This window comes from Cydia fagiglandana, chromosome 20 (assembly GCF_963556715.1).
Source record: "Cydia fagiglandana chromosome 20, ilCydFagi1.1, whole genome shotgun sequence".
Classification (NCBI taxonomy): domain Eukaryota; kingdom Metazoa; phylum Arthropoda; class Insecta; order Lepidoptera; family Tortricidae; genus Cydia; species Cydia fagiglandana.
The window spans coordinates 5,345,580-5,360,415 of record NC_085951.1 but is presented as its reverse complement, the minus strand read 5'-3'; the positions used below and the strand labels follow the sequence as shown (position 1 = coordinate 5,360,415).

General features: G+C 38.8%; 1 protein-coding gene across 1 annotated transcript in view; it reads right to left on the bottom strand.

Annotated features, from left to right (window-relative positions):
* Positions 1-915: 915 nt before the first annotated feature.
* LOC134674373 (methyl-CpG-binding domain protein 4-like) overlaps positions 916-14,836 on the bottom strand; it is a 38,266-nt gene continuing 24,345 nt past the window's right edge. The window contains 2 exon segments of the mRNA XM_063532436.1: positions 916-2,106; positions 2,108-2,529. Coding sequence (XP_063388506.1) covers positions 1,801-2,106; positions 2,108-2,521 — 720 coding nt within the window. The 5' untranslated portion in view covers positions 2,522-2,529 and the 3' untranslated portion in view covers positions 916-1,800.

The following is a 14,836-nucleotide window of genomic DNA, read 5'->3' as shown; positions in this document are numbered from 1 at the left end:
GGTATGATATGTCACCGTACCCAAGCGATGTGAATAATAAGTACCTACTATAAAATGAAACATTATAAATATTTAATAGTTTATTGAAATCAATAACAAGTACCTACATTTATAAAGTTTAATAATAAGTATCTGAATTTATTTCGTGATAGCATAGCTTCCAGTCAGGCTCTAGCTCTACATTTCAAAATCAATCATGATTCTTAGGGGCCATCCATTAATTATATACATCACACGAATTTCTAGGTTTTCTGACCGCTCCCTGCTGGATTTTTTCATTGTCACACTTGGTTATATTTGGCAAACCCCCCTGGTGTGACGTCACATTTTTTCAACGAAATCGACAAATTGATTAATTTATCAAAATATTTTTGGCAAAAATAAATATTAGTACCTAATTTTATAACCCAAAACTGATTAGGAAAGAAGCAATGTTTGTGACTTCCCCTCCCTCCTGTCACTTCATGTCACATTTTCGTGACCCCCCCTCCCCTAAACATATGATGTAATTAATGTATGACCCCCTTATCAGATAGAACTTTTCTATATAAGCATGTAAAGTTGTAAACCTTTATTTTAAATAATAAAGCTATAAAAACATGATAAGGTGCGGTAAAAGAATAAATAGGTATAAAATCTGTAAACATTATAATCGTAATTTGTCTGGTAAACTTACTCCTATAACGCGTCTGTCAAAAATGATTTCGGTACTTAGTCTGTGCAGAACTTCGAGCAACACCGGCTTCCGACACGTCGGAAGGGAGGGGCCCAAGCGATATCTCACCGTACAAATCTTTCTGCCATTTTTCGCGGGGGGAAGGTGCACATAGTGGCACTTCTCACACACTTACATACAAAATCCAATCAGAGGCCCTACCGCGAACCACGTTCGACGTGTTGCCTCTCTATGGCACTTGTAAATTCATACGTAAGTGTGACAGGGAGGCAACACGTCGAACGTGGTTCGCGGTAGGCCCTCTGTAATGACGACACAAATACATACAAAATGACACACGTCAAAGACAAATCTTGCAAACCTCGATCTCTTTTTGTGTACGGACGAGTGACTAGTGTCACAACACGCACACTAACACATTTCCGTTGAAGTATGTCATTGTATTCTGAGAGATGAGAAGTCGGATTTGTCGCTCGACCGATCCGCAATTTGTACTGAGCGAGCAAAATCGATAAATCCAACAATTACTTGAGACTAAAATATAATAATTGTATTTAAATGTAATTAAACGTATATGTAAAAAAAAATATTACATGTGAAATGTAACACTTTCTTTTTGTAAATTTGACGTCCCCGACCTCTTTTTATAACAAAAAACCGAGCAAACAGGCATTTTTGTGCAGCAGTGTTCACGCGCGCGTCTGGACTCGGTCTAGTGAAAAATCCAAGTGCAACTAGTTTTATTACCCGCGCTAGATTAGATTGACGCGCTAATCTTGTACCTCGGCAGAGGGGAAATAGTGCGAATGCCGCCTCCCTTCGTGCAGAAAGGGAAGAGTCGTGTACTCGTGGAATACCCATAAATTCTACGACTCTTCTTTTTCCGTACGGTCTACACGTTTTTACTGCCATATTCTTTTTGTCTGCCTACAACAACTATAATACTTACACTACATCAAAATGAAGACCAAAAGTGAACGAAAGCTCTGTTATAGGTACTTAAATCAACACAACCTCTTTGAGTTTATGCTCGTTATAATCTTTTTGACAAGGCTAGTAAATAGCTAATGGAAGCAAATTACTGGTTAATGGAACATTATTCACATAATTTACAGTTTTTACTTTTAGTCAACACTCCTTAACGTAATGCTATAATATTTCAACGCCGGGTCCTCGATAACATACTCACAGTCGGCCACTCCGTTATCCTTCAAAAATTCCGTTCTACGCAGCCAATCTAAATACAGCTTTAAATACCTATCCCCAGGGTCTAAATCTGTGTGTCCCAAGCAAAATATCCTATACGCATCCTCCCCGTACTTCCCTATGCCATAGAGATCACTAGCTCGCCGCCATTTTGACGAAACGAACTGATAAGTCAACTTCCAAATCATATGGCCTCGTTTCCTTAATCCTAAAGTATCAAAAAAAACGTTCCAGCGACGTAGGGGCGTCGTTTAAAACGTGATACGGGGTGGGATATTCCTCGAAGAATTTTTGCATGTGTGGCCTAGCGGTTTTGCCTGACGTCTTCGTTAGGAAGATTGTTGCTATTAACATCGCCCAGGGGTTTGAGGAAAATTCTTCTTCGAAGACGTAGTGGGGCGATAGCGGCATTTCCCTCGGTGTTATGTTATAGAAGGGGTCTATTTTGATTGGTTCTTGTTCTTGTATAGTGAGCTGGGAGAGCGTGAGTAGGTCCGCGTCGTCGAGGGAGCACTGGCTAGAGTTTTGAGATTCTTGGGAAGAGTCTAGATTTGTTGATAGTGTCCTATTGGGATTCTTCGCTGGTAATGTGGAGTCTTCTTGGAAGAACCTGCTGACGCAAAGCTCATGTGTTGTCATTTTGGTACCTGGAACAGATAAATGTAAGTACCTATATTAAATCAAATAAAAAATAAGAAAGGTAAAATTTGACAACATAACTTTGTGTCCGTCTGTGGCACCGTATCTAGGTACTTTGTGGCTTTCTATGTGCAATAAGGACCAGGGTCCATATGTTTTATGTGCAATAAGGACCTCCCTGTCACAATTTTTGTTGGATTTTCTGATAGTAAATGTCTTTATACTCATTAAGCATAAAGGCGGCTTTCCATCACAGAAACCCTTCTGTGATGTTTGGGTGAAGGGTTTCTGTGATGGAAAGCCGCCTTTTAGCTCTCAAACGGATGAGCCGATTTGAGTGCGGTTTTTTTAATCGAGGCTTCTTTTGAATTGTGTGTCGATTCCGCTCTATGGATTAATTAGGTTTTAACTACTTGATGGTGTCGTTGTAACATTGTCTGGGCTTTTTTAATTCAATTAGCATAAGTAGTAGATACTATACTATAAAACGTAAATATATCCAAACATAATCTTAGATTTTTTAGAGAGTAAAAAAATGGACAAAAATAAAAATGGGCCTTTTCAAGAAAATTACCATTTTTATTTAAAGTAGGGGTCCCTCCAGACCGACTGCCCGCCCCTGGCCCTGCCCCTGGACTGCAATGGTCCCTTACACAGACTTGAATATCTGTGGTCCCTTACCTCCCCTACCTAGTCACTTAAATGCTATGTCAAATTGTGAACTATAGGCATATGGTATATTAATGTAAGTACTAAGTAGTATAGTACCTATTACTTAACTAAAACGGGGACGATGATTCAATACCAATAAATCAATTCGTAAACAGCCAATTCATCCGAATCCAACACCCGGATGAAGCTTGTCAAAGTTCGAAGGTGCAAAAACGATTAAATCACACGCCGAAATACCATCGGCATGCGTGGGTTTTGCCCGAGGCTCTTGTATAGTCGCCATCAGATATATCGGAGCGGCCATGGTGTTCACAATATCTGAACGCGCACTCTATCGCCTTGAGAATAGAGGTAGGTTCAGATATTTGTGAGCGCCTTGGCCGCTTTGATATATCTGATGGCGAATGTACCGTCAACTACAGAATGATCACAAAAACTTTACAATGGCAATGAGCATTGTATTTTATGAGTATTAAGTGGTAGACTCATCTCCTCACTACCTTGCGGTCCGTAAAGAAACTTCGCGCTTATTTAGGTACTATAGTAGACGTTTTTTGCAGAGATTTGATGATAGATTGTGAAGCAGAGTTTTGGGGAATAATAACAGTAACGAATCAGCTTAATCCGGCCAAGCCAGTACCAAACGCCTCAGTTAAAGGAAGTTTAGAAACTTCAAAAAACTTGTAAAAAATAAAGACCTAAGGATTTTATTTCAAACTTAAACAAACATTGGCGACAGAATGGGCACCACAGATCACCCGAGGCAGAGGCAGACCAAAAATGAGATGGCGAAACGACCTGGACTCATTTTGTGGCGACTGGCGGGAGCATGCACAAAGCCGTGACGAGTGGCGAAAGACAGGGGAGGCCTTTGCCCAGCAGTGGGACACAATATAGGCTATTAAAAAAAAAAACATACATTAACGATATATTATCCAACATGGACGTACATAAAAAAATTAAATCAACATTGCTCAGTTTTTGCCTTTATTTGGTTTTGGTACAATACGTAAAGTATAGTTAATTCTATAAAACGTTAAAGTCGATTGCTTATACTACATTATGGCATGTTAAACGAGTTATGTGAACTTTATGATAATTTGAACCTAACAGCCTTAAATAACTTGCCGCGAATGAATGCCAAGTCCAAGTTACATTATACTGTCTGACCAAAGGTCCAAAGTTCAATGAACTTTGGTACCGCACCTTTTCATACATCGGATTTTTTGTAACATAAACAGAAATAGTGGAGTGGCGGGAGTGTGTATTAGCACAGAATAAATAATAGTACTAGGTACAGAAGACTCACTCTCTAACAAAACGCGTCTGTTACGATCAGCACAGATATGGCCGCTAGGTGGCGACAACGCCACGCGCGACTTATGGCTTTCCCCAAAATTGGGGCGGAACGGATGTACTTTTAGCTACCTGTAGCAAAGCGACGAAATCGCGGAGTGAGCCACGCCTGGTATTAGACAGAGACAAGTGGCGGGAAAGAGGGGAGGCCTTTGCCCAGCAGTGGGACACACTAATAGGATAGGCTAAAGAAAAAAATCAGAAATAGACTAATTAAAGACAGGTAATTAGACTAGTTTTTTAAATGATGTCAATATTAGTTGGATAGTATTATTATACTAAAAGCTATGTTGAAATTGTTTGCAAGGATTTTTTACTTGCTTTTCATTACACACTTAAGTACCTATACCAGCGGTTCTCAATCTTTTTTTTTGACGGAACCCTTTTGGAAAGCGAAATACTTGATGGAACCCTACATTGTACATAAAATTTAACCTAACCCTACATAAAAAAATTCGAGGCGACTAAAGCATAGTGTTCTAAATTCTTGCGGAACCCCTGCAGGGGTGTCGCGGAACCCTAGGGTTTCGTGGAACACACTTAGAGAATGGCTGACCTATACATATAGTTAAATAACTTTTCTTGTAAAAACAATGTAGAGTCGGACTACGCGCTCAGTTTTCATGGCAAGTGCCACGTCATTCTTACTACCAAGTGTTTGTAAAGTCAGCGTGTTCAGAGTGCAATAAAATTTAGCCGCATTATTTGCCCTTTCCAAGTATCCATATAGATATAATCATAGAGAAATATAGTAAGACAAGAGTGTTCACTAATACATCAGTTTTGGTACCAAAAAGACCATCATATCATTATATCATTTTGGTATTTTCATAGTCGACATCTAGCAACGAGTAGCGGAATTACGAGTATCAGTACTGCTAATTGGCAATATATAGATGTAGCACCGACTGGAAAGTCTCAAGCCCCCTCCAGACTATGCGCGTGAATCGCGGGCGAAGCCGCGAACGCGAGTGTGGAGTCGATTTCGCTGTCTGCGAAAATCGACACCACACTCGCGTTCGCGGCTTCGCGCCGCGATTCGCGCACGAGTGTGGAGGGGGCTTTATATTGTTGAGCATTAGCATCTATGTATTTTTTTCTCTATGGTACAATGCACACGATAATACAGTAATTTGATACCATCGATCTGGTGATGGTGCCAGGTGACGGTTATTGGAACTTTTCAGTGGCTACTAGTGGACCCCTCAAGATTGGGCTTATACGTATGACTCGTTTTGATGAAGCCAGTCTCTGGGGGCATGAAGTACACGCTCCGCGATTGTTGCGCCATTCAGGGTTCTAGCTAAATTGGTTGTTCAATACTTACGCTATAGAATTTCCAATTTAGCAAGAATCCTGAATGTATTTGGCATAACAATCCCGTGTGATGACTGTACCTACAGCAATAAAACGTGTTTTTATAAAGTTTTTGTGTGTGTTTTTTATGGCAGAAACTGAACACTTATTGGTTTGGTTTTTTAAAGAAATTATCTCTAGATGACAGGTAAAACAGACAACGATAAAATGAAAACTACTAAGGGGTCATCTATTAATTACGTCACACACGTTTAGGGGGAGGGAGGGGGTCAAGAAAATGTGACATGTTGTGACATGGGGGAGGGGGGAGTCACAAACATTGTGACGTCATTTAACTTCATCACTATTCATCAGTAGCCGAAAATTAATTTATATTTTTTTATTCGCTGTACATTTAAATAATGAGGTTTTGGAAGTAGTCAATTTTCGTTGCTAATTGGTTTTGTGTTATAAAATTACTAGATAATACATATTTCTTTTACCAAATATTTTTTTATTAAAACAATAATGCCGAGTTAGTATTGCAGATTTCGTTGAAAAATATGTCTAAAATGCCTAAAATGTGACGTCACACCAGGCGGCGTAGCACGGTGGCGTTTTTATCCCTTGTCACCATACCTGTCACGTTCTAACAATTATGTAAGTGCGAAAGGGACGCGCATAGTGATAGTCGATAAAAATGGAACCGTGCTGCGCCCGCAGGTGGGTGGGATTTGCAAAATGTGACCAAGTGTGCCAAGTGCCTAGGGGGGGGGGGGGGGGTAAAAAACCTAGAAAATCGTGTGACGTAATTAATGGATGATCCCTAATAAACTTGCCCAACAAACCAAAACTTGTTTAATTATGTAAACAAGTCAATCACGATCACGATAATTTAACGTTATGCAAATAATTTTATCGATGTTTGCAATAGCATAAAATGTGATTTTGTCATTTTTAAATGATTTGTAATCAGTATGTAGAAATTATAGATAAAGTTTGGTATTAAAATAAATAGTTGACAATGTTAAAAAATATATATATGCCTACATACATATTATAATATTTATAGTATAGTATAAGTAACTAACCTATTAACCAGTGTTGGCCGAAAGTTAATGCGAATTGAAAATGTTGGCCATTAACCACTATAAATTGAACCTTAAACCGTAACGGACGATTACAGTTTACGATTCAATTTATAATGGTTAATGGCCAGCATTTTCAATTTGCATTAACTTTCGGCCAACACTGCTATTAACCTAACTAAAAAGGGGCCCACAGATTACCAGTTCGCCAGATGATATCAGCCTGTCAGTTGTTCGGAGCCGTCAAATTTTTGCTTTTAATTACTGACAGTCCGATATCGTCCAGCGGACGGTAATCAGTGGGCCCCTTAATGCAACAAATACTCGCTAGAGTGACTTTGGGGTGATTGAATGCATAACAAACATACAACAATTCAAACTTACTCATTTATTTATAGAATTTATTGTTATGATTTTATTCATCAGCTTCACTCAAGTTTGTTCTACACTTCCACATTTGACACAATATTCTGCCTTTTCAAATATTTGGTAATAAAGCTAAGTTGTAAAACAAAGCCAGTCGCGTGTTTGCTATTACTATATTCCAAAACAAATTAACATGCAACTGTTTCTTTACTCAAGCATGTCTCAGACGTCTCTGATCCTTTGTCATGGAGATCAAGAATCACGAGACGCAACACAGTTTAGTTATATCGCAGTCTGTAAATAAATATAATAAAGTTACTAACTGTAAAGCTCTGTTTTCCTAAGATAGCGGCGCCGTCATATAGCGTCCGCCGCCATACAAAATAGTACTACATCTACTAAATATGCCGTATTATTTTGTATGGAGACGGCCGCTATATGACGGCAGCGCTATCCTACGAAACCAGACCATAAGCCACCCCGTCTTTTGAGCGTCGGCGTAGCTTTGGAAATCGGCATCGCTGCTCAGTGGCCCACGTATATAAGTCACGTATCTAAAGGGGCCCACAGATTACCAGTTCGCCGGACGATATCAGCCTGTCAGTTAACCGCAAGAGGTGACAGTTCCGAAGAACAGTGGCCCACGTATATAAGTCACGTATCTAAAGGGGCCCACAGATTACCAGTTCGCCGGACGATATCAGCCTGTCAGTTAACCGCAAGAGGTGACAGTTCCGAAGAACAGTGGCCCACGTATATAAGTCACGTATCTAAAGGGGCCCACAGATTACTGTAACGGTGCGTGTAACGAAGCGTTACACTATCGACCTTCATACTATTTCTGGCACCATACAAATTCTAAATTCCTTTTTGAAATTCAAATCCTATTCCAAATTCCATTCAATGATTTTTATTTTCAGTTCGATCACATACTTTGATCGATAAACATCATTTTATCTAACAGACTGTACTCCCCAAAATTCTAAAATAAATAATATACTGTTTTTCCTTAATTAGATTCTTATTTGGCTCAAACTTAGCTACTTTTCTCCTAAGCTCCTAACTTGTAAAATATTGTATATAATGTTATACATTTATAATTATATCTCATCCCCATTATACATTTCGGACTCATTACATTTCGTACATACCTACTTAGTACGAATTTATACGTTCATTTATACTATTTAATTTATATAACGTTATATTACGTTCATATAACGTTATTCAAAGCTAACTCTACCAGAGTTAGAACAATACTTATTTATATATTTCTTCCCTTGACATAACGTTCATATTTACGTACTTAGGTACATACGTACCGTACAGTACATTTATTAATTCCATTAAGGAATTATCTTATGATATTTTGTAGTAATCCTACATTCCATACGGCATCATTTTGTTGAATAAATTTCAACAATCGTACTCTTTGTAGGTACACATTATTGTAGATATTATATTTAGATTCATTAATATTCAGCGGGTGGTTACTGATTAATAAGCCTTAATACTAATGGAGAGCGATTTAATGAGTACGTCCTCTACTTAAAGGAGTACTCTATTGAAACTTATTTTGGTTAAACAATTAACCAAAATTTTATAAGATGATGTATGAATGACCTTTGGTATGCATGTTTAAATCGCCTCTCTTGTATGATAAACATTGTATATAACATCCCCACCTTCTAAATTTATCACTCATACCCATATTCATTACATTATATTTACATTACGGAAAAATCCTTTGGCCATAAGCCCCAGGATTTTCCCTTCCAGGGCGACCCCGGTAGTGTAACGGTGCGTGTAACGAAGCGTTACACTATCGACCTTCATACTATTTCTGGCACCATACAAATTCTAAATTCCTTTTTGAAATTCAAATCCTATTCCAAATTCCATTCAATGATTTTTATTTTCAGTTCGATCACATACTTTGATCGATAAACATCATTTTATCTAACAGACTGTACTTCCCAAGTTTCTAAACACGACCGTTTAAGTGTGATTTTTATTAGTAAACGTAATAATTCATAAGTGCGTGCAGTTCAGTATAGTGCTCGTTTTGTGGCCCTGCACACCTTCCAGATATATATCTACATCATCACCAAGGCACATATTGTAAGTTATTTGATTTCTAACCTTCTGAATTACGAAAGTATTTTTATACACACCTATCTGTTAACACGTAACCTGTATTGTTACAGGTGCCTTTTTATTTAAATAATAAATACCCCTCATCGCTCTGGATCCTGCCTTTTCATTCCCATCATCCCTGTGAGGCTCCTCTACCTGCCCCCTCACAATTACCAGTTCGCCGGACGGTATCAGCCTGGCAGTTAACCGCAAGAGGTGACAGTTCCGAAGAACAGTGGCCCACGTATATAAGTCACGTATCTAAAGGGGCCCACAGATTACCAGTTCGCCGGACGATATCAGCCTGTCAGTTAACCGCAAGAGGTGACAGTTCCGAAGAACAGTGGCCCACGTATATAAGTCACGTATCTAAAGGGGCCCACAGATTACCAGTTCGCCGGACGATATCAGCCTGGCAGTTAACCGCAAGAGGTGACAGTTCCGAAGAACAGTGGCCCACGTATATAAGTCACGTATCTAAAGGGGCCCACAGATTACCAGTTCGCCGGACGATATCAGCCTGGCAGTTAACCGCAAGAGGTGACAGTTCCGAAGAACAGTGGCCCACGTATATAAGTCACGTATCTAAAGGGGCCCACAGATTACCAGTTCGCCGGACGATATCAGCCTGTCAATTAACCGCAAGAGGTGACAGTTCCGAAGAACAGTGGCCCACGTATATAAGTCACGTATCTAAAGGGGCCCACAGATTACCAGTTCGCCGGACGATATCAGCCTGTCAGTTAACCGCAAGAGGTGACAGTTCCGAAGAACAGTGGCCCACGTATATAAGTCACGTATCTAAAGGGGCCCACAGATTACCAGTTCGCCGGACGATATCAGCCTGTCAGTTAACCGCAAGAGGTGACAGTTCCGAAGAACAGTGGCCCACGTATATAAGTCACGTATCTAAAGGGGCCCACAGATTACCAGTTCGCCGGACGATATCAGCCTGTCAGTTAAACGCAAGAGGTGACAGTTCCGAAGAACTGACAGGCTGATATCGTCCGGCGAACGGGTAATCTGTGGGCCCCTTCATATTTGTTATGATCCTTTTTTTCATGTTAATGCCAAAACATCTGGATAAACAACACTCATTAAGCCATTTTCATGTAGTTACATTAAACAAGTGATGCGTCATTGTCATTGTCAATTAATACATATTTAAAGAAAATTTTCTACATTTTCTACGAATAAAATTAAGTAAGTACCTAGCTCAAAACAGCATTAAGTAAAAGTAAATCTTTCAATACTTACAATTATCACATATAATGAGTATAATGACTCACAAGAAAATCACGTAATAATACCTATCCATACTAATATTATAAAAGGAAGTATGTCTGTCTGTCTGTTACCTCCTCACACTAAAACCGCTGAACCGATATAGATAAAATTTGGGAAGGACATAGAATAATTTTTATCAATCATCATCATCATCATTCTATGCAGACAAAGTTGCAGGCAAAAGCTAGCGAAAAATAAGTATCTAACACAACTCTATTTATAGAGACGTCTGTGTTAAATATTTCTAACTATTTACTCATGAAAAATCTGAAAATACTGGAATTCCAACGCGTTCTTCATACATCCATAACGAGACATGAATTGTAACATGAACATGCAAAATCGTGGGTGTCGTGGTACCATTCAAGATTTCAAATGAAAACAAAGCAACCATTCCTTAATACAATCGTTCCATTGTTAACTATCAAAGATAAACTGCCCAAGAATAGTTGGATTATATATAAAGTCCTACATACCGGAATCCCGAGGCTTTTTCTTAGTTAAAAGTTAGTTAGTAGCGAGCTGCACCGGCAAGTCGACGCGCGCGCTCCGCGGTATCGAGCGAGCATAAAAATCGAAAAACAAAACATAAACGTATCGATAACGCATTCGAATTTCCGTGAAAAGTTTTGAATTGAGAACACTGTTTGCAAACTTTGATTCTCGAGTGGTTTCTGAATGTGTGAGAAATAGTTTCAAGTGTTCGTAATTCAAGCATACGCGACTAAAGTGAGATTTTGTGCGGAAGTGACATCGATTGAACTTGTGCTGTCTAGAAGGTCGAGACGCGAGTACTATTCGATAGAAACATTATCGATTATGGATGCTATCGACTGACGGTTACGCTTGTTTAAGAGTTAACGCGAGAGGCATGTATTCGTATTATATTCTTAAGATAAACTTGGTGTGTAAACTCTATAATTTTCTTGTGAACTACTGAAATCCCTAATGACGATTTCGTTAATAATGCACATGAGCATTTGTAATAAAACAGTATTAATAAAATACCTGATATGGTTATCATAATATAATTACAAACCACAACTAACGCAATCTGTGTAGAATTTTTATGTCAGACTTACGATGAAATACATCAAGCAGTGCAATACTATTATAATTTAGGTACACTTAATTACAAGACCTCGGGACAATTCCTTTGTTTCACGATAAATACGCACTTAAATAATAAATCTACTATATAATTATAAATATGTTTTTTTACAATATAAACCGAATATGCAGAATAAGAAACAAACAGGCCATTTGCTTACCCACCTATGTCATCTAAGAATAGATTTTTTTGCAATCAAGACATTTTTGCAATTAGGTGAGTGCAAAAGGCATGTCGTCGTAAAATTGCAACACTCACTGCAGAACAAACACACAGGTATCTACAATTCTACACACTTTATACAGTCAAGGAATTTGATAATGTGTCATTTCGTACCTTTTGTGACAATGACAATCTGACAATCAATATGAAAGCTGTGCTGCTAGGGATCTTAAAGGGCCTAGCTAGGTATACTGATTAGCCGTTCGCCGGACGATATCAGCCTATCAGTTAAACGCAAAATTTGACAGCTCCAAACAACTGACAGGCTGATATCGTGCGGCAAACTGATAATCTGTGGGTCCCTTTCTATTATTGTCACCGTGTCAGATCAGACATCACACATTAAAGTAGCACAGAAAACATATTCCTTAATCCTATACTTAATCACATCTGATTATAGAGGTTACCATATTATCATCTGCAATTTTGCAAATGTCTTTTCAGTAACTTAATTATTGCAAATGACGGCGAAGAAATTTCAAATTTTTGTGACAATCGACCGCGCGAGACCGCCCTGATTACAGGAATCTCCAGATTAGAGGCTCTACTGTGGGTACAGTCACACAGTGTAAAAATATCGACGCATATAACTTACCCCAAAATATGCCCATAGTTCTTAAGCTGACCACTGCCACTGACTAACAGGCCGCCGGACGATATCGGCCTGTCAGTTAGAACAAAAATTTGACAGCTCCGAACAACTGACAGGCCGATATCGTCCGGCGGACTGGTAATCAGTGGGCCCCTTTACGTAAGAGCTATGGGACATATTTTTGAGTATAACGTATGCACCCATATTTTTACACTTTACTCGTCAAATAAATAACGTGTTTCTGGTGCTGAAACAAATGATGTTATAATGTCCATATCACCCGTGTATTAAGGCTTGTAAATATCTACATTGCGAGCAATGAATCACTATTGTAATACACATTACCTATACCTACTTATCAACATGTGTGATAATCAATGGTCGAAAAACATCTCCATATTATTTCAATCTTGTAAATAAACTTGCATTACTTTTGTTATACCGTGAAAATTACGACAGAATGAGCTAATAACATTATTACCTACTGATATTTTAGTGATTAGTAGATATGAATCAAAACAATATGAAAATTTGAATGGAACGAAGAAATGGCAATATTATTATTTATTACTCTGTAAACATAGCCCTCCACCGCGTCTGTCTGTTATGTGTGTTTGTTTGTTCGCGATAAACTCAAAAACTACTGAACGGATTTTCATTCGGTTTTCACCTATCAATAAAGTGATTCTTGAGGAAGGTTTAGGTGCATAATTTGCTAACCCGTACGAAGCCGGGACGGGTCGCTAGTGACCTATAACCAGACGTCACCTGCATGCAATAGCTCACGTTAATAAATCAATTGTTGACACGATAAACTAGTTTGCATGCCGTCAGGATCCGCTTCCGCTGCATACGCCGGCCCGCAAGGGGACCAATGCTATGCAGTTGGCAATTGGCAACCTCGCTATTATTGAATCTATTAATGTTAACAGATAGGTACGATTAAATTATAAAGGCCGCTAATTTACTAACAAATCCGCGGTGTGCCACTGCACTTCCACACTCTACAAGAAGAGAAAATCAATTTAATCAAAATTTTCCGATTTACTTACCTAATGGGGCATTAACGTGACAACCCGTAGCGATATTTTACAGACTGACAGAGTAGTTAAACTGAACTTCAAGCAAGGCAAGTAAGGTTGAAGTACTGATGGGTGACCGTTGACGGTCGGTTAAATTCAAGGGCGCCACAAACTCGTTTAACATAGACTAAAATTAAACTATTAGGTAAGTATTATGGTATTATTAAATGTATCGATGCGTCACTAATTTACTAGTCTTTTTTGCTGTAAGGAATAACTATCTACTTATCCACGGCTTCATGATAAAAATGCGACCATGATACTGCTTCTGGGCATATTATACTTAATGAATAAATCTATCCTTTTGGTTGGTTTGATTGGTTGACTGGTAGAGAATGCCTTAAGGCATTAAGTCCGCCATTTGTACCTTCATGTATTGTGCAATAAAGATTAAAATAAATAAATAATAAATAAATATCCTTGGATTAATTAGTAATTGTTATCAAATTTTTATAGACATAAATAATAAAATTAACCCTACGTTACGGCTAACTGCAGTTAATCGATTTATGCCTTATGCCATGTTTGATTGGCAGTTAGGCACTGGTCCCACCGCGAGCTAGTAAGCTATGAGCTATCGGCTATAAACACGAACAAAAGATAAGCACTCCCGTGTAAATAAAAGAGACACGGCGATATTTATAGCTCACCGCTGGGCGAGTAACTATAGCTCATAGCTTACTAGCTCGCGGTGGGACCGGTGCCTAATTATTACTAAAACTTAATTTTTTCCCCCAGTACAGAACTGTTTTTACGGTTCCGTACCCAAAGGGTAAAACGGGACCCTATTACTAAGACTTCGCTGTCCGTCCGTCCGTCCGTCCGTCCGTCCGTCTGTCACCAGGCTGTATCTCACGAACCGTGATAGCTAGACAGTTGAAATTTTCACAGATGATGTATTTCTGTTGCCGCTATAACAACAAATACTAAAAACAGAATAAAATAAAGATTTAAATGGGGCTCCCATACAACAATAGTACATTATTGCAGAGGCCGGGAAAGGGCAATTCGTGGATGAGTTTCGATTTTGTCGGACGACGCGAAGCGGAGTCCGACAAAGAAGACGAATCCACGAATTGCTATTCCTGCCGAGGCATATATAGTGCT